At 42.7% G+C, this 27,178-nt stretch overlaps 1 protein-coding gene across 7 annotated transcripts in view; it reads right to left on the bottom strand.

The window, feature by feature from the left end:
- The window catches only part of LOC132883413 (multiple PDZ domain protein), a 135,816-nt gene that overhangs the window by 52,471 nt on the left and 56,167 nt on the right, over window positions 1-27,178 (bottom strand). For all 7 annotated transcript variants that reach the window (XM_060917031.1, XM_060917032.1, XM_060917035.1 and 4 more), the window contains exons 7-16: window positions 21,927-22,055; window positions 21,580-21,768; window positions 17,485-17,587; window positions 16,609-16,697; window positions 14,430-14,619; window positions 13,799-13,867; window positions 13,636-13,715; window positions 7,896-8,042; window positions 7,639-7,809; window positions 2,929-3,102 (exon numbers count right to left, since the gene is read on the bottom strand). In XM_060917031.1, the coding sequence (XP_060773014.1) occupies window positions 2,929-3,102; window positions 7,639-7,809; window positions 7,896-8,042; window positions 13,636-13,715; window positions 13,799-13,867; window positions 14,430-14,619; window positions 16,609-16,697; window positions 17,485-17,587; window positions 21,580-21,768; window positions 21,927-22,055 (1,341 nt within the window). The remainder of the gene's footprint in view (window positions 1-2,928; window positions 3,103-7,638; window positions 7,810-7,895; window positions 8,043-13,635; window positions 13,716-13,798; window positions 13,868-14,429; window positions 14,620-16,608; window positions 16,698-17,484; window positions 17,588-21,579; window positions 21,769-21,926; window positions 22,056-27,178) is intronic.

The raw sequence follows: 27,178 nt of genomic DNA, 5'->3' as shown, positions 1-27,178 counted from the left end.
AGTTCTAGAAATCTTTCAATCTCCAAAGTGCACCATGACTATGATGGAAGCGTATCTTATTTTAAGGGAAACAATACACAAATACCTATTTGACTTTACAACGTACCTGCAACTGTAGTCAAAGATATAATGTAGCTCAGATTCCCCCAGGCCATGTTCGGCATATTGCAAGACACTGTACATATTTCCACCTTATAAGGAAGTTTAAATAGACACGCCCACTTTGTCAAGTTGTTGAGATCAGGGATTACAGAATCCAGTCCTACATGGATACAGTGTGTTTTTCCAGGTTAAAAAGCTTCATAAGTTATGCCGACTATACTTTTTCAAAGTAGCTGGCCATATATTGCTGGGTTTCAGTCACGTGACTTTTCTTCACGGTTTTCCCGGAAGTGAAATAGCTGGAGGTCTAAACGGCTGCCGTAGTGCAAACAACTACTGATAACTTATCACAGTACGCTCGTAATCTAGAAATCGTTGCTCGCTTTAGATATATTCAGAAGATTGCTGTGTGCAATGGAATCGACCCCTACAGTCTGGGAAAGAAGGATTTGTCATACAATCTTAAACACTACCCCTTAGTCGAGTTCCCCGGCACCTCGAACTATCTGGTGTTGCAGACGTCCTTCTACACCGCAAAACAGACGAAAGCGTGGAAGAGTATGGAGGCTTACAACTTTTTTCTAAGTGGCTGGGTGAAGGACCTCGGTATCAAGTTGCTGCCGAATGAATCCTGTATTGTTTTTGCCCGTGTATGTTTTTCGTTTGCGTCTTTACAACGAAGCGCTGCAAGCTGAAGTGTAAACAAACAGTTGGCTTGATTCTCACTTGTGTTGGCTCTTATCTCTCAGGTAAATCATTCACAAAGATCATCACAAACCCCTTTAAAGACCTGGATCTTAGTTAAACAAGACGGAGACATGGGGACATCGTGGCTCAGGTGGATAAGGCGCCATACCGTAAATCCGGGGACCCGGGTTCGATTCCGACCCGAGGTAATTTCCCGATCCCTCCCCGTCTCTCTCTCCCGCTCGTTTCCTGTCTCTACACTGTCCTATCCAATAAAGGTGAAAAAAGCCCAAAAAAATCTTTAAAAAAAAAAAACAAGACGGAGAAGTGATCACGGCGCATTGTAACTGTATGAGGATTTTGTCGCGACCTTCATGCATATGGACTTTGTGAGGAGTGAGGAGTAAACAAAGAAACAGCTGGGGACTTTAGTGCTTTGTGGCTCAGAAAAGTACCGTAAAATAACGACAAATAGCAAGAAAAGTACTTGGAAAACACTAAGGACATCGCTGAGAGGGAGATACAAACCTTTCACCAAGCGATCACTGCAAACTCGAGCGTGCTTCGACTCGGCTCCCTTCGGTTTCACTGAGAGGTTCGAAAGCCACCTTTCTCGGCGTCTTTTTGTGAAATCCTGTGTTCGTTCACCCTTTTTTATGAGTTCATGGGGAACCCTGAAGAAACTTTTATCAGTTTCATGGTTTGATCGATTTCAACAACCTTAAACAACGCAAGCGTAAGGCATTTTTCATGAGAGCAACGCGCCTTCTCTGTACAAACGCTTTGTCAACTGAGCTTTGGTAGACCACCAGGTAAATAATAACTAATGAGGCGGATGTGACGTCACGTGAAACCTACCAATTACTCAACTGCACCATAATGCAGAGCTGCGTAATAACTCAAGTGTCTGAGGGCCCGTTTACACGAGGACGCTGTCGGGTAAAAACGACTAAATATTTTATCAGAAGTGCCTTTCGTTTACACGGGGACGGCGTTTCCGAGGCTGAAAAACGGATAAAATTGAAAACGCCTTCCAAAGTGGATAAGTTAAAAACGGCCCCCGTTGCATATCCATCTAAACTACCCAATACGCGAAACTCTGCTCGGATCTGCTCACGTCAGGTACGCGTTTACGTCATACATATGTCATATACTGCACATGCCAGCCCGGGAAGTAAGAAAGTAAGTAAAAAAAGTAAGAGCATGTCTGATTACATCGATCTAACGGACCTTCAAGCTGCTCTGTGTTTTAATGCAGTAGATGTGTTTTCCTGCTCACCCGCCCGGCTGGAGCTCCTCAGTTTGGTGTCGCCAAGTTACACACACACACACGCACGCGCGCGCCGCCTATTCAAGCCGCTCGTGAAACCATAAACCCGAGACTGAAAACAAAACTAGCAGCCGAACGGGTTTATTTTGCTGAGATGGACACTGCCTTTTCTCTTCTTCACCGAAACAAGAGTGAGTGTTACTTAATAAAGGCAGATTAAAAGAGTTTCGGTTTGCTCCTGCTCCTCCCTCGAGCACTACAGTACCTCAGCCGGACCGGTGTTCTGTAAAGTTATCCTAGCAAGTTCTCATACAGACCGTTTTATTATTCAAAACAAGTCATTACAAATTATTTGACTCGGCCAAAGACTCGACCAATACGCACAAAACATAAAAATCGGCAAATGCATGAAATTCTCACCGATTTTCTATCAGCCCAGCTGATCGGTGGGACAAAACTACTGTTGAATTTTCCTACCCTCCTGGATTTCGCACATGCGTAGTAGGCTTGGTAGGATAACTTGACAGAACAGCAGCGCAGATGTGCAGATCAGACAAGACGGAAGATGTTGCGCATGCGTGCAGACATAGCGGAGACATTTATGCGTCACCGTATAGACGCAGATTTCCTCCTTGAAAATGGTCGTGTAGACGCGGAAAAAAGTGAGAACGAAAACGGACTTTTGTGTTTTTGTTTCAGACCGTCCCCGTGTAAAGTGGGCCTGAGAAAGACAAAACCACACCACAATCATTTTAGACCTTGTCTATCATCAGAGTTCTATCCTTTCAGACTAGACATAACTATTCACATCCCCTCTGACCCACTAACTTCCTTCATCACAGCCACTGTGTCTCTTATCTTTCTCTTACCTGGTAGTCTAGGATGCTAAAACCCAGCCCACGTTCTCCTTTCTCCAGCTCAATGTCCTGGATCTCTGACTCCCACATTGCCAATGAAGTTTCCACAGTCTCTTCTGGCATGAGACCTCTCAGGCTCGTCTCCGATTCGCCAGGCACGAGGAAGTTCTCAATATCGTCAAGGTCCTTCAAAAAAAACAAAACTCTATATAATATTTACTGAAGAGGCAACATAATAACCAATAAAATAATCCTGTTCTATTGGATGTGAGTGGTGTCTTGTCTCGTGACTCTCCTTATCGGTGTCAGTGTCTCTGCATTAGGGCTAGAGTTATAATCTGGCCACCTGTATAACATAATCCGATGTAATCCGTCTCACTGCAAAAAATGGCCTTTCGAAAATAAGAAATAAAAGATTAAAACAAAGCATATTTGCTTGAATCAGGTGAAAAAAATCTGCCAATGGAACTAGTCAAATTTGACTTGGTAAGATTTCTTAAAGTAAGATGAAAAATCTAACCTGTTTTTAGATGAAATAATTCCAAAATAAGATCGGGGAACTGATTATGCGAGATCTGATTAACTCAAAATAATCAAAATAGCTCTTATAACAAGATCGTACTTCTTACATTTAGCCATTCAAGTCATTTTTATTTCTTTCATTTTCAGGGTATTTCACTTAAATTCATGACAAAGTCTTAGCAGTAAAAACTGAATTTAAGATCTCATCTCATCTCATTATCTGTAGCCGCTTTATCCTGTTCTACAGGGTCGCAGGCAAGCTGGAGCCTATCCCAGCTGACTACGGGTGAAAGGCGGGGTACACCCTGGACAAGTCGCCAGGTCATCACAGGGCTGACACATAGACACAGACAACCATTCACACTCACATTCACACCTACGCTCAATTTAGAGTCACCAGTTAACCTAACCTGCATGTCTTTGGACTGTGGGGGAAACCGGAGCACCCGGAGGAAACCCACGCGGACACGGGGAGAACATGCAAACTCCGCACAGAAAGGCCCTCGCCGGCCACGGGGCTCGAACCCGGACCTTCTTGCTGTGAGGCGACAGCGCTAACCACTACACCACTGTGCCGCCCACTGAATTTAAGATAAATATACTAATATTAGGATTGTTAAATTCTACAACTAAGCATTGCTAGCTTAAAAGATTCTCCTTTTGTGACCTGTAATTAGTAAAATACTCTAGATATGAGGCCAGAGACTATCTTGAATCAAGTTGACGACACGTGTAGCATTGCAACAAGTTTCCCATTTCAACATTCAAACATTAAAACATTTAAGATTCCACTTCCCCAGGACCTCAAGCACCAAAAAAAAAAAATAAAAATAAAAAAAGTCTACGCATTTTGACTTACAGTGCTTACACAACGCCAAAGCAATAGTGCATTTTGGGGGCACTGACTATTCATATGTACGAGGGGTTTACAAGATCAGGCACAAAAAAAACAACAACAAAAAAAAAAACACTGAACTTAACTCGCAGCATTCCAAAAAGACCTCACTAAGGTGGGGTTTACATTAGACCGTATCAGCGGATCATCAGATTAACGTTTTTAAAACGATTAGTGTGCACACAGCAACACCAATACACGATTCATGTGCACACAGCAACACCAATACACGGATACGCTCGGCTCCACAGGCATCCTGCGCTCCAAATCACTCCGCCCTGAACAGCGAGTGCCCTCTGGAGGGTGCGCACTCCGGCCCTGCGCAGCTCACAGAGCACGCGAGTGAAGTGCACAAGCTGTGATTTGGGACTGAGCCGCTGTGTGTGTGATCCCAGTGCATATCGGGCATGCGCAAGTCACTCACCACTTGCAAGTGGAAGGATGGCAAGCCTAAAGACAATCATAACTACACAATGGGCAGTATTTGCATCAGTATTTGCAGTATTTTCATACTTTTATACTCTTTAATGAAAGGTGATACAAGGCGGAAGTCCGTGCCGTTTCTCAGCAGTCGCGTCACATGACCAACGCCAGCGAATCAGGAAGGTGGATGTCACAGTGACGCTGTCCAATGACGACGCCAGCTAGAGCTCAGCACAGCGTATCCGCGTATTCTCAATGTTTACACAGCACCGGACCAGACACGATCTGGATTGAATACGTGGACGCTGACGGATTCCCGTTTCCCGGCGTTTCCAGGCATTTTAATGTAAACGGACAGTGCATCCGCGAAGAAAACGAGACAGATACGGTCTAATGTAAACTTGGCCTAAAACGCCTTCCACTCACTCATAGCCTTTTTGAAGGCACTTGTCTGGTCTAGAGTATGTACAGCATCTAGAAGGAGCTCACTCTGAATGACTGAGAAAACAGTCGCAGTAAACTTAGGATATGTAAGGTGTAGGGTGACCAGATTTCCCTAGTCTGAAACCGGGACACTTTTGCGCGCGACCATGCTCGTGCACGCACACCTTTTTTTTACGTAAACGTGACACTCAGAGAGGTGCTCTTATCATTTTGTTGACGCTCACATTTATCAACATCTCACATGAAATAAAACAAACAGGCATTTTGTTATCTAGTAGCATAGTGGTATACAGATCAGTTAAATTATGGTCAGACAGCAGATTTTGTAATGGCTGAGAATAGGCCAGGCTATGTCCATAGGCCAAATTTAAACTGATTTATTCCACCTGTTTGTGAGAACACCAAGAAGAATGCATATGCACATGTAGGCTAGATCTCTAAAATTGTATGCACTATAGCATGAACTTAAAAAGTAGATATGTGACCTCAACATAGCCTAGGTCAGAATCAACCTTACTAACCATTCCCCACTACTGAATGAATAAAGCAAGAAGATGTGTACAAAAGTGAACACTTTAATGGAAGTGAACAAGCTGTTCAATATGGCCAAACTGTCAGAATGGTATGTTAAACAGAAACAAAAAAGAGACGAGTGATTTGAGAATATACACTCAAACAAAACAGCAATAAAGGAGGAGAGGGGCGACAGCCCGAGGAAAGCCCCCGCAGGAGCGCACAGCATTTGCAACATAGGCTACCCAACTCAGTACAAGAACAAAGCACAGGAACAAAGCTAAGGCGACTGTTAATCCACCCACCCGAAACAAAACGCATTAGCCTACGTATATTTACTTACAGTGTGTGCAGTCGGCTTCGTGCGCATTGTTCTGCACCTCTTGGAGGAAGGGGTAGGTGCCCTGAAAATCTCTGGAAAAGGTGCATTTTCTTTTCGGCATAATTGCTACGGCATTACTGCTGCTAGCTGCTAGACAAAGAACATTCGCGCCAGTTAATGTTTATTTTATTGTTGCATGGCAACACGTTCTGTTGTCTGGAATAATGTGGCTAAATAAACACCCATGCCACAGGGCCAGGGGGCAGTAACCAGGAAAGTTTGCGATTCCTGTCAATTCATCAAAATAGTAAATGCAGACATTTCTCCGCTAATGATTCCCACGCTGCTAACGTCGTGAGTGGCGAAAACCGGGACATATCCGTGTTAGCCTGGGCCCGCCCATCCTAAGCGTGACGCAACATGAGGGCCTGTTGCGAGCTTAGTCTGGCCAGGCAAGCTATCTACAGCTCTTCCAAGCTCCCGAAAAATCGGGAACCAATCAACTTTGAGCATCTCCAACGGCCCTGGGTAGAGGCGTGTTCAAGGCACTGACGTAGTAGAACTGCGACCGGAAGCCATAGATTGTTTACAGAATCTATGCGGGAAACGCTTCATTCACGCTTCCGTATCTATTACGCATAGATGCTGTATTGAAAGCATTCAACGGGAAGTTCTCATTGAAAACGGAGCAAAGAGCAGCCCTGGAGGTATTTATTGAAAGGAAGGACGCTTTCGCCTTGCTCCCGACTGGCTTCGGTAAGAGTTTAATCTACCAGTTAGCCCCGTCGTGTCGCATACGTCAGAGGAAAGAGTGATGTGATTGGTTTAAGCTTCGTCACAGCCTTTTCTGGCTTCGACCAGTAGCAAACTGAGGCATTTCAGGAAGGCGGGTCAACCACGGGCTCTGGGAAACGGTTGGGCTTAATATCTTGGCCAGACCAAATGCTCGGAGAGCTTTGAAGTCGCGTTAGCCAGACTATATCCGTGTCCCGACAGACTTTTATCGGGACTCGGGACACACAACCCCAAATCGGGACTGTCCCGGTAAAACCGGGACGTCTGGTCACGCTAGTAAGGTGGAGTTGAATTGTAATGAAAGATTCAAAGATTTCAGTAAAGTTCATTTATTCCCAAAACAAGCATACTTTTTTTTCTTGAAACAAGATGAACCGCATTTGACAAATGTCCAAAATGTACTTACTTGTTTAAAAAAAAAAAAAACTTGTTTTATTTTCAAAGGTGCTCCAAATAAGACTTTTTCAAGACATTTTGTCTATACAAGATTTTCAAGATGGACTGTCGAAAAACTAGCCTTTCTAGCTAAATGAGGTTTTGCTTGTTGGGCAATTATGTCTTATAATAAGGGTGGCTAGATGTTTTGACTTGAAAATAGACAAATAAACTTCCTAAGATTTTTAGTTTTTGCAGTGTAAATTTGTCACCTAGTAAACTGGACTGGTCTTGAAGATGAATACGCATACAAGATGCAAAAAAGTCATTTAAAAATACAAATGCTCCAAAATAAGCTGGTCCCGACTAAAATGTACGAGTCATTAAGTAGTACCTCTTCATTAATTTCTAAAAGCACAGTCGTTTATTATACCTTTTCCGTCGACTCTGTAGCCACTTCTTCCAGCCGTGGTTGGCTAGTTTGACTGTCAGTCGAAGGCAAAGGGGCGGGCCTACAGCAGGCCATGCACACACACACAGGCAGCTCCTTCAGAATGCTCACCACTTCCTGATGTGTCTCACCTCTAAGAGGTATACCATTCACCTACACACATCAATAACAAAGACATTGGTAATATCAGTGATAAACAAGTTTGATGATGATGATGATGGTTTTGAGTGGAACTGCACCTCGAGGAGTTCGTCTCCGCTGTACAGCTTTCCAGAACGTCCTACGGGTCCCTCGGGTAAAACGGAGCAGATGTAATGGTGACCAGCACTCGCTTCCAAACTGATCCCGAGTCCACTGCTCTCACTGAATTTCTCTACCTGTACCACCTACACACACACACACACACACACACACACCTGTTTAATAACTGCTGCTTGTACAGTGGATGAACACTATCAAGTGCGTTGTACGTAACTACTGCAGACGTTACACAATTTATCAACAAATCTATCATTTAATGAATGAAAATGTTTCTGATTCATGAAGACTGTTGTGCTATCATGTCTCGTATTGATGTTTTTTACAGTATTACTTTAAAATGACTCCTTATTGATTTTCCATTGAATGCTATATTACAATAAAAACATTTTTTTTCTGTTCAATGTAGGTGCAGCACATCTCCACAACTACAGTACGTCTCCCATAACTCCCTCACTTCCTGCCCCGTACAATATCCACCTCATCTCATCTTTCACTGCGCCATGATTGGGTAGCATACTACTGTGAATCGTAACGCAAGCTCGCCTATAAATTGGGCGGTTTGAGCGGATTTCGCTCTCTCTGACCGAGTCACTGTTGGTACTAAAGAGATACTACTACCTGCAGACAGAAACAAAGGAACAAAGGAACAAGCACACGTTGTTGTACGGACCACTGGCCACGGTTAAAAGTACCTCAGTCGCGTTGTTTTGCTTTTGTTGTGTGTGAAACCGGATACCGTTATTACTACACTGTAATAACACAAATTAGGAAGCTTAGAAGCGAGCGGTTCCCTCCACGTCTTCAACCAATGAACGTTCAACCAAGGACCTTCTGGATCAATGAGATCCCGTCCGGAAGGGACTTCTGCAACATAGCAGAGCTGCATTAAACTGAACTGAAGCTGTGCTCCGCACTCTTCAGAAGAATACGCAGAAACGGAGGATCATCGACGAACTCCTTCAGCCGCTACGCAAGAGCGGTCCCAAGTAAGGCTGGCATTTGGGCAACAGCTAGTCTTAGCTTGATTAGTTTATGTGAAAAGTTCTATTTAAACCTAAGGTTGTTTCAAGTGTGCGCACAGTAATCACACAGCTTTGGTCTGTTATTGTATAGTGGGGCAAAAAAGTATTTAGTCAGTCACCAATTGTGCAAGTTCTCTCACTTAAAAAGATGAGAGAGGCCTGTAATTTTCATCATAGGTATACCTCAACTATGAGAGACAGAATGAGAAAAAAAATCCAGAAAATCACATTGTCTGATTTTTAAAGAATTTATTTGCAAATTATGGTGGAAAATAAGTATTTGGTCAATAACAAAAGTTCGTCTCAATACTTTGTTATATACCCTTTGTTGGCAATGACAGAGGTCAAACGTTTTCTGTAAGTCTTCACAAGGCTTTCACACACTGTTGCTGGTATTTTGGCCCATTCCTCCATGCAGATCTCCTCTAGAGCAGTGATGTTTTGGGGCTGTCGCTGGGCAACATGGACTTTCAACTCCCTCCAAAGATTTTCTATGGGGTTGAGATCTGGAGACTGGCTAGGCCACTCCAGGACCTTGAAATGCTTCTTACGAAGCCACTCCTTCGTTGCCCGGGCGGTGTGTTTGGGATCATTGTCATGCTGAAAGACCCAGCCACGTTTCATCTTCAATGCCCTTGCTGATGGAAGGAGGTTTTCACTCAAAATCTCACGATACATGGCCCTATTCATTCTTTCCTTTACACGGATCAGTCGTCCTGGTCCCTTTGCAGAAAAACAGCCCCAAAGCATAATGTTTCCACCCCCATGCTTCACAGTAGGTATGGTGTTCTTTGGATGCAACTCAGCATTCTTTCTCCTCCAAACACGACAAGTTGAGTTTTTACCAAAAAGTTCTATTTTGGTTTCATCTGACCATATGACATTCTCCCAATCCTCTTCCGGATCATCCAAATGCTCTCTAGCAAACTTCAGACGGGCCTGGACATGTACTGGCTTAAGCAGGGGGACACGTCTGGCACTGCAGGATTTGAGTCCCTGGCGGCGTAGTGTGTTACTGATGGTAGCCTTTGTTACTTTGGTCCCAGCTCTCTGCAGGTCATTCACTAGGTCCCCCCGTGCGGTTCTGGGATTTTTGCTCACCGTTCTTGTGATCATTTTGACCCCACGGGGTGAGATCTTGCGTGGAGCCCCAGATCGAGGGAGATTATCAGTGGTCTTGTATGTCTTCCATTTTCTAATAATTGCTCCCACAGTTGATTTCTTCACACCAAGCTGCTTACCTATTGCAGATTCAGTCTTCCCAGCCTGGTGCAGGTCTACAATTTTGTTTCTGGTGTCCTTTGACAGCTCTTTGGTCTTGGCCATAGTGGAGTTTGGAGTACGACTGTTTGAGGTTGTGGACAGGTGTCTTTTATACTGATAACGAGTTCAAACAGGTGCCATTAATACAGGTAATGAGTGGAGGACAGAGGAGCCTCTTCAAGAAGTTGTTACAGGTCTGTGAGAGCCAGAAATCTTGCTTGTTTTTAGGTGACCAAATACAGTGGTGCTTGAAAGTTTGTGAACCCTTTAGAATTTTCTATATTTCTGCATAAATATGACCTAAAACATCATCAGATTTTCACACAAGTCCTAAAGGTAGATAAAGAGAACCCAGTTAAACAAATGAGACAAAAATATTATACTTTGTAATTTATTTATTGAGGAAAATGATCCAATGTTACATATCTGTGAGTGGCAAAAGTATGTGAACCTCTAGGATTAGCAGTTAATTTGAAGGTGAAATTAGAGTCAGGTGTTTTCAATAAATGGGATGACAATCAGGTGTGAGTGGGCACCCTGTTTTATTTAAAGAACAGGGATCTATCAAAGTCTGATCTTCACAACACATGTTTGTGGAAGTGTATCATGGCACAAACAAAGGAGATTTCTGAGGACCTCAGAAAAAGCATTGTTGATGCTCATCAGGCTGGAAAAGTTACAAAACCATCTCTAAAGAGTTTGGACTCCACCAAGCCACAGTCAGACAGATTGTGTACAAATGGAGGAAATTCAAGACCATTGTTACCCTCCCCAGGAGTGGTTGACCAACAAAGATCACTCCAAGAGCAAGGTGTGTACTAGTCAGTGAGGTCACAAAGGACCCCAGGGTAACTTCTAAGCAACTGAAGGCCTCTCTCACATTGGCTAATGTTAATGTTTATGAGTCCACCATCAGGAGAACACTGAACAACAATGGTGTGCATGGCAGGGTTGCAAGGAGAAAGCCACTGCTCTCCAAAAAGAACATTGCTGCTTGTCTGCAGTTTGCTAAAGATCACGTGGACAAGCCAGAAAGCTATTGGAAAAATGTTTTGGGATGGATGAGACCAAAATAGAACTTTTTGGTTTAAATGAGAAGCGTTATGTTTGGGGAAAGAAAAACACTGCATTCCAGCATAAGAACCTTATCCCATCTGTGAAACATGGTGGTGGTAGTATCATGGTTTGGGCCTGTTTTGCTGCATCTGGGCCAGGACAGCTTGTCATCATTGATGGAACAATGAATTCTGAATTATACCAGTGAATTCTAAAGGAAAATGTCAGGATATCTGTCCATGAACTGAATCTCAAGAGAAGGTGGGTCATGCAGCAAGACAACAACCCGAAGCACACAAGTCGTTCTACCAAAGAATGGTTAAAGAAGAATAAAGTGAATGTTTTGGAATGGCCAAGTCAAAGTCCTGACCTTAATCCAGTGGAAATATTGTGGAAGGACCTGAAGCGAGCAGTTCATGTGAGGAAACCCACCAACATCCCAGACTTGAAGCTGTTCTGTACAGAGGAATGGGCTAAAATTCCTCAAAGCCGGTGTGCAGGACTGATCAACAGTTACCGGAAACATTTAGTTGCAGTTATTGCTGCACAAGGGGGTCACACCAGATACTGAAAGCAAAGGTTCACATACTTTTGCCACTCACAGACATGTAATATTGGATGATTTTCCTCAATAAATAAATGACCAAGTATAATATTTTTGTCTCATTTGTTTAACTGGGTTCTCTTTATCTACTTTTAGGACTTGTGTGAAAATCTGATGATGTTTTAGGTCATATTTATGCAGAAATATAGAAAATTCTAAAGGGTTCACAAACTTTCAAGCACCAGTGTACTTATTTTACCGAGGAATTTACCAATTAATTCATTAAAAATCCTACAATGTGATTTCCTGGATTCTTTCCCCCCATTCTGTCTCTCATAGTTGAAGTGTACCTATGATGAAAATTACAGGCCTCTCTCATCTTTTTAAGTGGGAGAACTTAAAATTAAAATAAATTGAGAACTTAAAATTGAATAAATTAGATATTTACAAGAAACTGTGTCTTGTCTGTTTTGCTGCAGTATTACTTGAAGCCGTCCTCTGCCATCAAAGAATTCGCATTGCCTTCACTGATCTAGTGCATCACTACAGTAATTCATTCATTAATTTAATAATTAATAGAAATATTGATTAGTAAAATTAATGAACTGATATTTTATGAAACTGATTGTATGAGACTGATTTAATAACGCAATTGTACCTACATCAATAAGGTTCAGTTCAGGTGCTGAATGATGGAATTGAACAAAGTGGGCGGGGCCAGTCAAAATGATAACGTTAAGCAGGCTCAAACATTTTTCAAATGAGAACCAAAGTGAATACCATTTTCCTTTTTTAATCCCACAGCAATAAAGGAATACACTATAAGGCAGACCTGGGCATTTTCCGGCCCGCGGGCCGCATCCGGCCCTTTGGTTCATTCTGACCGGCCCGCGTAAGGTTAATTAGAAATTACAAAATAAACGTATTTTCTAATTTTACCTCATGCATGGACTGAATGTGCAGTGCTTTTATTTTGAAGTTGTGTTCAACAAAAACGCAATGCGCGACATGAACATGACATGAAATCCCACGAAACCTAATCCTGCGATAACTGCTTCCGTAATTTGTCCAGACTGACCACAAACTTGTACGTCATCCTTCAAACGGTCCAGCCAATCACATAGTGTGACGTCACCAGCAGGCGCCAGAGCCCGAGCCGATCTGTAGATCTGATACCTACACCGAATGGACTGATGATCATGTGTCAGCTGTGCTTCGCATCTCCACCTCAGACATTCAACCTGACTTTGATGCACTCGTTAAAGACCAACAGAGACTAGATTTCTCTCACTGAACAAATAAAAAACACCAAATGAGGTGATTAGACTACAAATGTGGGCATCATTATTATAATATGATGTATCTTGTTTGATATTTGGAGTAGAAAGACAATATTGTGATGTCTTTATTGTGCTTTGGGGTGAATGTGACTGAAAAAAAAAATGGTACAAACGTTCACATTTTGTTAACCATTGTTTTGGGAAATTTGATTGAATAAATGACATTTTTTGTAAGGCAACCTCGTTTTTTCCATACTCTTACCAGTCTTAGCAGCTTGTAAAAACAATGATATTTATTGCTTTATATAAAGAAATACAATTAATATTATGCAGAATTTAGTTCAGCCTTATGGTCCGGCCCTCCACAAAATTTTCTGTTTCTCATGTGGCCCTATGGAAAAAATAATTGCCCACCCCTGCTATAAGGTCTAAAAATGTAAGTGAATAGGTTTTTTTTTTATTTGTGTGTGTGTGTGTGTGTGTGTGTGTGTGTGTGTGTGTGTGTGTGTGTGAAAAGTGGTATGTAAATATATAGGCAGGAGAAATGACTCACAATAACTTCATTGCTAGGACTGAGAGCATTTTGCCATTTCTCTCGCAGCTCCTCTTCCTCATCGATATTCAGTATGATGCCTGCAGGAAACCCACAACACAGCAGGAATGAACATACTAGTAAAGCACTACGATTTGCAAAGTTGAATGACCACTTCAAGAACCTTTCTTTCGTTCAGGCGTGCACGGCAAAACAGCAGCAGCAGCTACATGTCTGGATGCTTCCATAGGGTCTACACGGACACACACAAACAAACAAAAATGTATATTAATGCAGTAGGCTGTAGATACAGATTAAAGTCTGGGCAGCAACACAAATCTCATTCACGTCCCTCTATTTTTATCCCTCTCTAGCCTCTCTGAAATTCTGAGATAAAGACGCACACAGTGCTGTATTCTGCCTTATGACTGGCTTGTGTTTTCCTTTCGTCTTGTGCCTCAGTAATCACAGGCTAGGAGAGGAGAAGATGATGGGATGAGTAAATGAGTAAACTCCAGGCTAGGTTTGGCTAGGGGTCTAAATCTAATGTGGTCAAAGGGGGAAAAAATGCATTCACAGGCACATAAAATCACACACATACGCAGAAAAAAAAACTTAAAACAGGAAACTTCCTTTTTATAGGCCTACAATAAAAAGATATGACCCCACTCTGGAGCACAAAAAAGCTATAATCTGAAAAGATCTTTTTAATACACACTGTAGATAAATGTGTTTAATTATTGGTTGCTGTTCTGGCTAGATTGATGACTCTTCAGCGAAGAGTCACTTAGATATCTATGTAATATTACAGTTACCATGCATGCTGTCCATGGTGACACACTCCTGTCTTGGTTTAGCCTCAGTGGCCACAGGCGTGATGGGCAGGAGCGTATCTTCCGGTCTAAATCCGTGGCGGACAAGTTTGAGGTTGACCGTTTGACCGGTGTGACGTAAGAGCTCCACTGCCTGCTGATTAGTGTAGCTCTGTATGTTCACACCATCCACCTGCAGAGGGCAGACATGAGCATGAGTAACACAAAACAGAAAAACAACAACAGAAGAACGGGATCAAGAGCAGAACTGAAGACTTGTTTATATCAAAGAATGCCTCCATCTGCTTTTGCACACAGATAATCTGAGACAGACAGACACACGCATACACACTCGTGCACCACATCAAAAAAAAAACTCTTATACACAGAGACAAATTGTGTGCACTGCACATGTTACTCAATGTAAATCAGAAACTAAACGATATTAAGATATGTAACAAGCTATGTTATATAAAGGGACAATTTGGCCAAAAAATGTTCACAAACCGTTCCAGAAATGTTATCTGATAACTCAAGATGCTTTGTTTCTCTAGATTTCCGGATGATGTTGCTAACAAGTACAGGAAGCTTAAAGCAGATACGCAGAGCCGTGGCCTCACTTTTGTTTATAAATGCCTTGAGACCTCAAGAACAGCACAGGAATAGTTTTAAGCATTAACAATAAATCTAATATAGTAATTTTTATGATTAAAGTGATTCATATAGGTAGCGGTCTGAGTGAATGACCTTGACATCCGTAACGTCACAGCAGGAAGTCTATCGGTCTCATCGCCATTTCCGCTATACTAAACACAGAGCTGACTGCAACTCCGATCCTCCATTTTGAGCTAATTTATCGCCATGACACGTAGATGTGTTGCTGGCGGCTGCAGCAACACGACAGAAGGTGGATTTACGTTGCATTCATGGCCCAAGAATGTTCAAACTGCAAAGATTTGGACGCGGTTTGCGAGAAGTTCACGGGCACATTGGGCGCCTATGAAGTGGTCTCTCCTCTGCTCTGCACATTTTACTGAAGACTCGTACGAGACCTCTGATCTGCTGAGGAGTGTTGGCTATAAGCCCGTATTGAAAGAGGGTGCAGTACCAACAATTAAAGAAAACTACAAGAAAAGGAAAGTATTAATTTTATTTATTGTTTTTTTTTAAAAGGAAAGTAAGTTCAGTTGCACCAGTTCTCCCGGAGTGTGAGCCAAGGGTTGTTGGTAAAACCCGGGATGGAATGGGATGTGACCTCCATGAGGTTGTTGCTAAAACCAGTGACGTCCCGTTCCGTCCCGTGTTTTAGTAATTGCCTGAGCTGAGCAGTAATGGCGGAGTACTCAGTATGGAGAAAATGAGAATGAGTGGAGCAGCCGTCTGATTTCTGCACTGGATATTTCGCTGCCGTCTCGCCCTTACGTGGAAGAAGCGAATGAACGGAGAACTGAACGAACAACTGAAAGTCAGATTGTTTCAAAACAATCGGCCACAAGATTGGCCTTCAAGAAGCGAGAACACAGACGGGTAAGCTCCGACTCTCATTTGGATACAAAACTACAAAAACAACTCGTTGTTTACCTGCATTTAGATGAATCCATGTTACTGTATTGTGTGTTTAAGTTACCGGTATAAGATTATTTAATTTGCTTCAGAATGTGATTGTCTCAGTTCATCTGATTATTTAATTAGCCTTTTACGTTTTATCAGTGAAAATGCATGCATGTACATGTATGTTGCATAAGTTATAACACCCATCCTGTTTTAATGAGAGTCAACCCACAATCAGTGAAGTCAAATCAGTCTTAGCTGAGCAAGTCGGTGACGGGATTTCTTACTTTCACCATCAATTTTTATTGATATGACTTTGGTCTATAGCTGTCAAAGGCCTCGGCCTTAAAACCGGTTCCCGCTGTGACGTCACGCACTCAGGGCTGGCTGGCTCAGCGGGGCAGCTCGAATGCCAACTTTGCAGTCGATTTTAACTCTCAAAAATATATATTTTTATTCCCATTTATGCAGCATACAAGAGTCAAGGACGGAGGTACTATCCACTCAGAAATGCATTTAAAAATAAAGTTTCTGTCTATCTGCTTTAAAGCTAGTGCAGGATACTGCAAACTTTCTTAATTTTGTGATGTTCGTGCTTTGACATGTTAGCAGGTTTTCATGACCAACTCACAGCGATGATCTGATCTCCAACATGGATGCGGCCATCTTGCTCTACAGTACTTCCTGCGGTGATGCTCTTCACGAATATCCCAGAGGTCTCTGTAACAAATCGCGCACAGCACAACATAAGCAAAGAGTAAAGGCCAATTTATGCTGCCAACCCAGTCCTCGCAGACAGTGTCTGCGTAGCCCCCCCACCTTCGCAGACACTCTGCGCGCACCTCCCAAAAATTGTGACCACCGCAGAAGCCTCGCAGACAGCGCCGCAGACAAGAGGGCTCTGATTGGTCCGCTGTACACGCACTTCCGCTTCCCTACTTTCCCGGTTTGGTTTGTTTTCACGACCGGCATTTTTAAAAACACGAGCGAAGATGGAGCAGCACGAAGAGCGGTTGATTGAGGAAGTACGTACATCTATACGACTCCAGTTCTAGCCATTATAAAAAAAAAAAAGTTCTAGTCATTATAAGTAACCGGAGGATAAACACTCCACTAACCACACCCACCAACTACTCCTAGCGACTTCGCGCCCCCTTGCGTTGTGCCGGTGAATAACATCGCGCACGCCTATTTCTCCCCGCTCAACAATAAATTACAACTGTCTGCGAAAAGCTATCTGCGAAAGCCTTGTCGCACGAGCATGCAGAGGCCTTAACAGTGGGAAAGCTGAAAGAAGAGATTAGCACCACCAGTGAGCAAGCAATGAATAAGTCAACTCCAACGAGCTGAGAATAACTCAAGTTAATTGCTGTGCACAGCAGTTTGCACTTTTAAAATTCACTGGCTTGTTGCTGTGTTATGTAAATCTCGGAAATTACCTGACATGAATCTAAAGCGTAACAAAGTTCATAAAAATATCGGCAAATCTGTCTGTACTATATCTCACCAGAGTTCTTGTCTCCTACATATCCTGCGATGGTGATGCCGAGACCTTGAGTGTTCTTTGTCAGACTTACATCAAATGTATCCTGCTCCTCTTCTTCACGGTCCTGCCACAAAAGGACAGAAGAGCAGATTGGAAAAGTAATCCTCTATCTCAATTTACATCAGGTTTCTCCAAAAAAACCAAACCCTCTGATTACTCTAAAGTAACAACTGAGGACGGATACACTTTTACAGATGTGAGTGCAGCAGTATATAAATATACACGTGTCTTATTATCTGTAACACGACATTCTTACTCAGGTAATTACACGTGAGTTGCATGGTGTAGTAAATGCAGGTAATTATGTAAGGATTAAAACACTATAAGTCATCCTCAACAAGCTTGAATATTTAAATAATACTGGCTGGCGTTGAGTGGTATATCACATATATTCCATTCAGCTAGCATGATACTGAACGAGTCGAAGACGAGTTCAATATCATGCTAGCTTAATGGTGTCACCTCACGGAATCCAGGGACGCATGTCGGCCGAAACGAATCCGAGAAAATCGCAAAAGAAGCATTTTTTTTCGAAATTTGTGATTTTCGTTTTTTTCCATCATGTGCAAGTTGAGATCTTGAAGAATGCAATCAGTATTTCAGATAATAGATTGTTTTGTTGGAAAAGCATACATTTTTTGTTGCAAATTGTCTCGTTTTTGTCAGGACTGTAGCCTGCTGGGGGGTGTGGGTAAATTACCATATGGGCCATTCACATGATGATTTAAGTCTTTTGTTTTTTTTTTCGCCAATCAGCTGTATGATACGAGCTGAGCTCGTGGCTACTTAAGCTGCATACAGGCATGTAATTTCACTATGGAATGAGCAAGCTAAACAGAGCGCAGAGGAGCAAACACCGCGAAGCAAACAGACGCACGGTAGTTACATCGGAGATAACCATTTCTAGCAAAAAAAAACGCAACCAAAAGGAAGTGTTCTAGGACTACATATTCCATCAGAGACATTGATGTGTGCAAGGCGACGTTTCTCTTTCTGATGGGGTAAGTTTATTAATCTAAGGTTGTGTGGTTATTTTTGCATGTAACGGAGAGTGTTGTGGTTCGGTTACATGAAACTAGCGTTGTGTTAGTTGTGTCATCATCGTGCTATCTTTCTTTCTTACGGTGTGAGTAATTTTTCAACCACAAACTGTTAAAGTATACTTTAGGACTTATTTTTGTACTTCATAATTGTTTTGGGCATACTTTGTATGGAAGGAAAATTGACGTGGTGATCTTTGTTTACATGAAAGTAGCATCGTGCTAGCTAGTAGGGGGTAGAGCTTTCCTTAATGTCATGCAAATGAGCAGCATTATGTGCCCGCCCTACACCCAGAGTAGCTGAGAAGGAAAACTTTGAGGGCGATTTTCTCCCTTTTCTGTTTTAAGAGGGATGCACTTTCAAAAGGCCACACATTCTTCAAATATTGTCAGATCTCCACATGGAAGGCATCATTGGAAAGCTTAGAAACTGTACTTTCTGAATCTGTCAATAACTCAAAATGCCCCCGGGCAGACATGTGTCCCTGGATTCCGTGATCTGACACCATGATGAAAACAAAGGTGGGTGGGTGGGTGGGTAGGTAGGTAGGTAGGTCATTCTTCTTCTTCTAATATATACACATTCCTTTTGGGTGTTCAACGCGTCTTTCTCTTTCAAAATTCTCTCAAAATCTTCTGTATTTAATGAAGCAAACTTGGCAGCCATGATTGATGACAAATTGTAAGTCGCTTGCTAGCGCGGAAGTTTTACCGTACATCTCCAACGTGTCTCTTGTCCAGTTTTTCGATGTCCGTTGGTATGTTTTTCTCTTGTAAAAATGCATAAAGAATATCTAATGAAGTTTTGGTAGCGTTTCGGGTGTTCAGTGCGTCTTTCTATTTCCCGGGGAACAAAGAAATGCTTCTGCATAGGCGCAGCAGAAAACTCTCATTAAATATTCGTATCGGCTCTGATGCGTGATGCCATGTTGTCTTGACAACCATACAAGATCATAAACCATATTCAACGCTCATTCTCCATTGGGTAGTGTGATGTAATACAAGTAGAATAAGCGATATGTTAACAATACTGCATGCTATCAAACCAAATGAATGAAACCCGCTAGACGGGAATATTATACAAGTTTTTCTTCCATCAAAAGTGTCCTGTATGTAGAATAATTTCTAATAACAACATTTCCCAAAGTGATATATACTTCTCATACCACAGCGTTTTACAAATTTTTTGTTAATTAAAGAATGACACATCCAACTTTTAAGCATTGTTATACATAACATTGTGGAATATCCATGAAACACTTATTGCTTACATTATAGCAGCTATAAACAGTCACGCTCTCACCAGCCTCTCTTTTTTCTCTCTTTTGCAGCTTGTCATTTTACAGAGAAGCCAGCAAGTGCAAACTCGTCGATCCCAAAAACTTTCCTGTGGCAGAAAGCTTACTGGCTGTTATGGAGTACCGATACTAGAGACTCGAGACACAAGAGACTCCTTCTATAACTTAAATAAATATCTACTGATAAGAAACTTCACCAGATCAATGACTGTACATTTTTCTCAACGACATTTTTAATCTGTTTATTATGAGGTGTAGATTATGTGGCACATCCACTATACAAGTCCCTGTGAATGAGCTGTTACTCTAGAAACGATAAACATATTATCACGAGTGCATTAATAGGAAGCTGTGATTTGGGACTACTGTCAAAACTGTACTCTGACTCTGTACTATAAGTGACATTTTAAGCTTAAACACAGACCAGTGTATATCCGAACTCGTCATTAATATTTTATGATGTCTGGCTTGGAAAGAATAACAGTACTGAGTTGCTCCTTGTTAGTCTGTCCAACAAGCTTGTAGATACTTGTAGTGAGATCTTGCTTCACTCCTTATATTCTTAGGTCGGTGCATGTGATCTTCACACTTCACTTCTAACCACAGGGTTTACAGATGTGCAACCTCATCTTTGTACCCCAAGGGTAAGTTTAACAACCTTTCCCCAACACACTCTTTGGGACTAAGAGCAAACAATTTGTTTGCATTCATTTCAAAAGATTCCGAAAGGGTATCAATTATATATAATATATATGCGCAGCACAGTGGTGTAGTGGTTAGCGCTGTCGCCTCACAGCAAGAAGGTCCGGGTTTGAGCCCCGTGGCCGGCGAGGGCCTTTCTGTGTGGAGTTTGCATGTTCTCCCCGTGTCCGTGTGGGTTTCCTCCGGGTGCTCCGGTTTCCCCCACAGTCCAAAGACATGCAGGTTAGGTTAACTGGTGACTCTAAATTGAGCGTAGGTGTGAATGTGAGTGTGAATGGTTGTCTGTGTCTATGTGCAGCCCTGTGATGACCTGGCGACTTGTCCAGGGTGTACCCCGCCTTTCGCCCGTAGTCAGCTGGGATAGGCTCCAGCTTGCCCCCCATGACCCTGTATAAGATAAGTGGTTATGGATGATATATATCTCATCTCTCATCTCATTATCTGTAGCCGCTTTATCCTGTTCTACAGGGTCGCAGGCAAGCTGGAGCCTAACCCAGCTGACTACGGGTGAAAGGCGAGGTACACCCTGGATAAGTCGCCAGGTCATCACAGGGCTGACACATAGACACAGACAACCATTCACACTCACATTCACACCTACGGTCAATTTAGAGTCACCAGTTAACCTAACCTGCATGTCTTTGGACTGTGGGGGAAACCGGAGCACCCGGAGGAAACCCACGCGGACACGGGGAGAACATGCAAACTCCACACAGAAAGGCCCTCGCCGACCACGGGGCTCGAACCCGGACCTTCTTGCTGTGAGGCAACAGCGCTAACCACTACACCACCGTGCCGCCCCGATAACATATATTATTTTTAAAAACTCAAAGTTTTAGTGGATTTTTTAAAATAATGTGTCTAAGAATGATTTTATCCAAATAATTATTGCTAATTTTTTATGATAATTCTGGAGGACACTGTAAATATAAATACTGTGCAGACAGTGAAGTACTCCTTCCAACACCACGTACAGTGTCTGTGTGATGCCATGTTCAGGCATCCTTCAGTTTCACCTGTTGCTCAGTGACTGTTGGCAGGGTTACAGGTCCAGGGGACGCATCATCCACGGCTGCTCTGGTGATGAGTAGTTTGACTCTGTTGCCACACTGCCGCAACACCTGAGCAACCTGCTCACTGCCCAAACCGTATAGGTCAGTGTCCCCGATACGCAGGATGTGATCACCACTGCGCAAGCGACCATCCTGTAAGAGAATGAATGAGAAGGAAAAAGACAGAGAGAGAGAGAGATGGATTTTAATGAGAACATTAAACACATGTATCTCCTGTATGATAATCGATATAGTGGAGAGATTGAGGACCACATCATTTAACACTCCTCACACAACATGCTTCACCTTACCTTATCAGCAATACCACCAGGTAGAATGGTCTTGACAATGACCCCGGTAGTTTTACCCCCGACGATGCCGAAACCCAGACCAGTGCCATCATTGACCAGCTCTATAGTCTCCACCTGAGTCCAGTGAGTCTGCGCAGGACAAGAACAATACAGAGATAAAAGCAGTTAACATAACATCACACACACATCACATTATCTCTAGCCGCTTTATCCTTCTACAGGGTCGCAGGCAAGCTGGAGCCTATCCCAGCTGACTACGGGTGAAAGGCGGGGTACACCCTGGACAAGTCGCCAGGTCATCACAGGGCTGCACATAGACACAGACAACCATTCACACTCACATTCACACCTACGCTCAATTTAGAGTCACCAGTTAACCTAACCTGCATGTCTTTGGACTGTGGGGGAAACAGGAGCACCCGGAGGAAACCCACGCGGACATGGGGAGAACATGCAAACTCCACACAGAAAGGCCCTCGCCGGCCCCAGGGCTCGAACCCAGGACCTTCTTGCTGTGAGGCGACAGCGCTAACCACTACACCACCGTGCCGCCCTTAACATAACATATTATTAGTATTATTATTTCTTTTTTAAATATGTTTTTATTTCAAGTTCGGACAAGGCAAACACCAGAGGTGGACAGTAACGAAGTACATTTACTTGAGTACTGTACTTCAGTGCACTTTTTGAGTATCTGTACCGGTACTTTACTTCAGTACTTTTTTTTTTGGAAACTTATGACTTTAACTTCACTACATTTGAAAGGCAAATATCGTACTTTTCACTCCACTGCATTTCTATCAAGCTCCTCGTTACTCGTTACTATGAAGCAGCTTTGAAAGTGGATGTTTTTTTCTTTTCTTTTCTAAAACGTGATGGGGTTTTTTGCAGGTGACACTGAGACAGTCTATCAGTAATCACTAGGGTCACGTCACATCTATAGACTGTATAAAATCAAGATCAGCATTATTTGAATTCGATCAGTTGATGGCAGAATGGAAGGAGGCGGTTCTTCTGGAGAACGCACGCACTCATGGCCAGACCTAGAACCCATGTTTCAGTTTTCTGAAAGGATTAAAGATTCATTTCATTTTAAATGTTTGCTTTGTTTGCCTAAAACGAACCACATCACGGCCTACAAAAACTCGCTGTCCGACCTGTGGAAGCATATTGAGGGATATAAACGTTTTATTCCAAGAGAAAGCTTGCAGTGAAGTTGTCTGTGCTTTTAGAGCTAGCGATAACGTTGCAGTAGCTATGCAGTCTGGTTAGTCAAATGACTTTCTATGGATTTGCCCACCAAGTTGCCGTAGCCTTGTCCACGGCTAACGTTAACACATAGCTAGTTAACTTGGACACTGTTAGTTAGCATGTAAAAACAGAGTTACGCTAACATGAATAACGTTAATTTATCTGAAGTCTCATCTCATCTCATTATCTGTAGCCGCTTTATCCTGTTCTACAGGGTCGCAGGCAAGCTGGAGCCTATCCCAGCTGACTACGGGCGAAAGGCGGGGTACACCCTGGACAAGTCGCCAGGTCATCACAGGGCTGACACATAGACACAGACAACCATTCACACTCACATTCACACCTACGCTCAATTTAGAGTCACCAGTTAACCTAACCTGCATGTCTTTGGACTGTGGGGGAAACCGGAGCACCCGGAGGAAACCCACACGGACACCACCGTGCCGCCCTTATCTGAAGTCCTTTCAGAAATATGTTTTAGCATAATCTTGCCAAATAAACAGAATGTAGAAATCTTTCTTTTCTAGTAACGTTAGCAACCCAATATGATTTTGAGTTTGAAAAGAGTTTGCTATTATGTCAGGTGGAGCTTCACTGACTAGCTAGCTTAACATTAAACCGCCATGATGCACAGCATGCGTTCATTTTTTTTTTTAAAGATTTTTTTGGGGCTTTTTTCACCTTTATTGGATAGGACAGTGTAGAGACAGGAAATGAGCAGGAGAGAGAGAGACAGGGAGGGATCAGGAAATGACGTCAGGTTGGAATCGAACCTGGGTCCCTGGATTTATGGTATGGCGCCTTATCCACCTGAGCCACAATGACCCCCAGCATGTGTTGATTTTGTGAATTCATGAAATAATCCAGTCGGTTGCTTCAGAGGCATGAGGTATTATAAGCATTGTGTAAAAAATACAACAATGTTTTGACAGAAAATGTACTTTTAATACTTAAGTATTTTTAAAAGCAAGTACTTCAGTACTTTAACTTATGTAAAAATTTGATTGGACAATTTTCACTTGGATCGGAGTAACATTTGACCAGCGGGATCTGTACTTTGACTTAAGTAATGAAGTTGGGTACTTTGTCCATCTCTGGCGCAAACACAACAGCAATGCTCAATTTTTTTTAAATAAAAATAAATACATTTTAAAAAAGGGGGTGGGGGGGTTTGATACACCATACACATAGCAAGTTAACAGTTATACAGTGGTGCTTGAAAGTTTGTGAACCCTTTAGAATGTTCTATATTTCTGCATAAATATGACCTTAAACAACATCAGATTTTCACACAAGTCCTAAAAGTAGATAAAGAGAACCCAGTTAAACAAATGAGACAAAAATATTATACTTGGTCATTTATTTATTGAGGAAAATGATCCAATATTACAGATCTGTGAGTGGCAAAAGTATGTGAACCTCTAGGATTAGCAGTTAATTTGAAGGTGAAATTAGAGTCAGGTGTTTTCAATCAATGGGACGACAATCAGGTGTGAGTGGGCACCCTGTTTTATTTAAAGGTCCCATGGCATGAAATTTTCACTTTCTGAGGTTTTTTAACGTTAAAATGAGTTCCTCTGACCTTCTTAAGTCACCCCAGTGGCTAGAAATTTCATAATGTGTAAACCAAACTATGCCCAATATTTGAGAATGGCGCTTCAAAACGGCGCGTTGATAAACTCTTCCCTTGCCGATGTCAGCAAGGGAGATGATCCCCACGCCCCCCCTCTGGATCCCCACTCACCGTATGGATTGCCCGCCCAGTTGTAGTGAGGAGACCATAGAGGACACAACAACAACATGGCATCACCTAAGCGAGCGAAACATGGAAATTGCGCTGTACATGGATGTGACAACACAGAAAAGAGTCTGTTTTTACTGCCGACGGGAGAGCCCCTGAAGACGCAGTGGCTTAATTTTATTTACTTCAATAATACGCCGTCGAGTCTACCTAAAACGGTGTATGTTTGTCGGAAGCATTTTACTGATGAATGTTTCCACAACTTGGGACAGTACAGGGCAGGTTTTGCACATCAACTGTCACTGAAGCCTGGGTCCGTACCAAGCATCCCTGCCACATCAGCAACAAACACCGAACAAGTAAGTGTATAACTGGTCGTTTTGCCGTGTTTTAAAATCGGTGCCACGTTAGCCTAGCAATGTAGCTGTGCAGCTAACCGCTTCCTGCAGTTAGCCAGGTACTCTGCGCTACAAAACCAAAAAGCATGCAGCATGCTCTGTTAAACTGAGTTTAGTCTGGAAATTGACTGTAACTTATGAGCTTATGTTTTGCCGTGTTTTAAAATCGGTGCCACGTTAGCCTTGCAATGGCTACATTAGCTGTGCAGCTAACCGCTTCCTGCAGTTAGCCAGGTACTCTGCGCTACAAAACCAAAAAGCATGCAGCATGCTCTGTTATAATAGCCAATCAAAATAGTTTTTACAAAGACACCCACATTCTTTTTTTTAAGTCACTCGTTCATTTTATTTGTCTGTTTGTTCAGTAAAAACCCAAACATTTGTTGAATTTATTTTATTTCCTCGCATCGCACCTTAATGATGTCAGCGCGCGGTATTTTTCCCTTCGCGGTTTGTTCCTTCTCTCTCGCCATAGTAAGACACCCACATCCGCTTGTTCTGACCCACTGGAGGTAGCGTCACAGTGCTGTTAGCCAATCAGAGGTAACACGTTTACATGTCACGAATATTAATGATAAGACCCGCCCCCACCCTCTACCCTTCCCCGCCTCCTGCTTCTCATTAGCAAAACGACGCACTGGGAAAAGCGCTGAAATGGGGCTTTCTCCCAGGAGGCTATATCTACGTGCCGAGGGTTCATTTCGAGAAAGGCTGCGGATATAACATCTGGAAACCTCCACGAGCCCGTTTAAAGCATCAACAAACCACCATGCCATGGGACCTTTAAAGAACAGGGATCTATCAAAGTCTGATCTTCACAACACATGTTTGTGGAAGTGTATCATGGCACGAACAAAGGAGATTTCTGAGGACCTCAGAAAAAGCATTGTTGATGCTCATCAGGTTGGAAAAGGTTACAAAACCATCTCTAAAGAGTTTGGACTCCATCAATCCACAGTCAGACAGATTGTGTACAAATGGAGGAACTTCAAGACCATTGTTACCCAGGAGTGGTCGACCAACAAAGATCACTCCAAGAGCAAGGCATGTAATAGTCGACGAGGTCACAAAGGACCCCAGGGTAACTTCTAAGCAACTGAAGGCCCCTCTCACATTGGCTAATGTTAATGTTCATGAGTCCACTATCAGGAGAACACTGAACAACAATGGTATGCATGGCAGGATTGCAAGGAGAAAGCCACTGCTCTCCAAAAAGAACACTGATGCTCGTCTGCAGTTTCCTAAAGATCATGTGAACAAGCCAGAAGGCTATTGGAAAAATGTTTTGTGGATGGATGAGACCAAAATACAACTTTTTGGTTTAAATGAGAAGCGTTATGTTTGGAGAAAGGAAAACACTGCATTCCAGCATAAGAACCTTATCCCATCTGTGAAACATGGTGGTGGTAGTATCATGGTTTGGGCCTGTTTTGCTGCCTCTGGGCCAGGACGGCTTGCCATCATTGATGGAACAATGAATTCTGAATTATACCAGCGAATTCTAAAGGAAAATGTCAGGACATCTGTCCATGAACTGAATCTCAAGAGAAGGTGGGTCATGCAGCAAGACAACGACCCTAAGCACACAAGTCGTTCTACCAAAGAATGGTTAAAGAAGAATAAAAAGTTAATGTTTTGGAATGGCCAAGTCAAAGTCCTGACCTTAATCCAATGGAAATGTTGTGGAAGGACCTGAAGCGAGCAGTTCATGTGAGGAAACCCACCAACATCCCAGAGTTGAAGCTGTTCTGTACAGAGGAACGGGCTAAAATTCCTCCAAGCCGGTGTGCAGGACTGATCAACAGTTACTGGAAACGTTTAGTTGCAGTTATTGCTGCACAAGGGGGTCACACCAGATACTG

This window comes from Neoarius graeffei, chromosome 3 (assembly GCF_027579695.1).
Source record: "Neoarius graeffei isolate fNeoGra1 chromosome 3, fNeoGra1.pri, whole genome shotgun sequence".
Lineage (NCBI taxonomy): Eukaryota > Metazoa > Chordata > Actinopteri > Siluriformes > Ariidae > Neoarius > Neoarius graeffei.
Note: the sequence above shows the minus strand (reverse complement) of the source record. Positions and strands in the feature narration are given on the sequence as shown.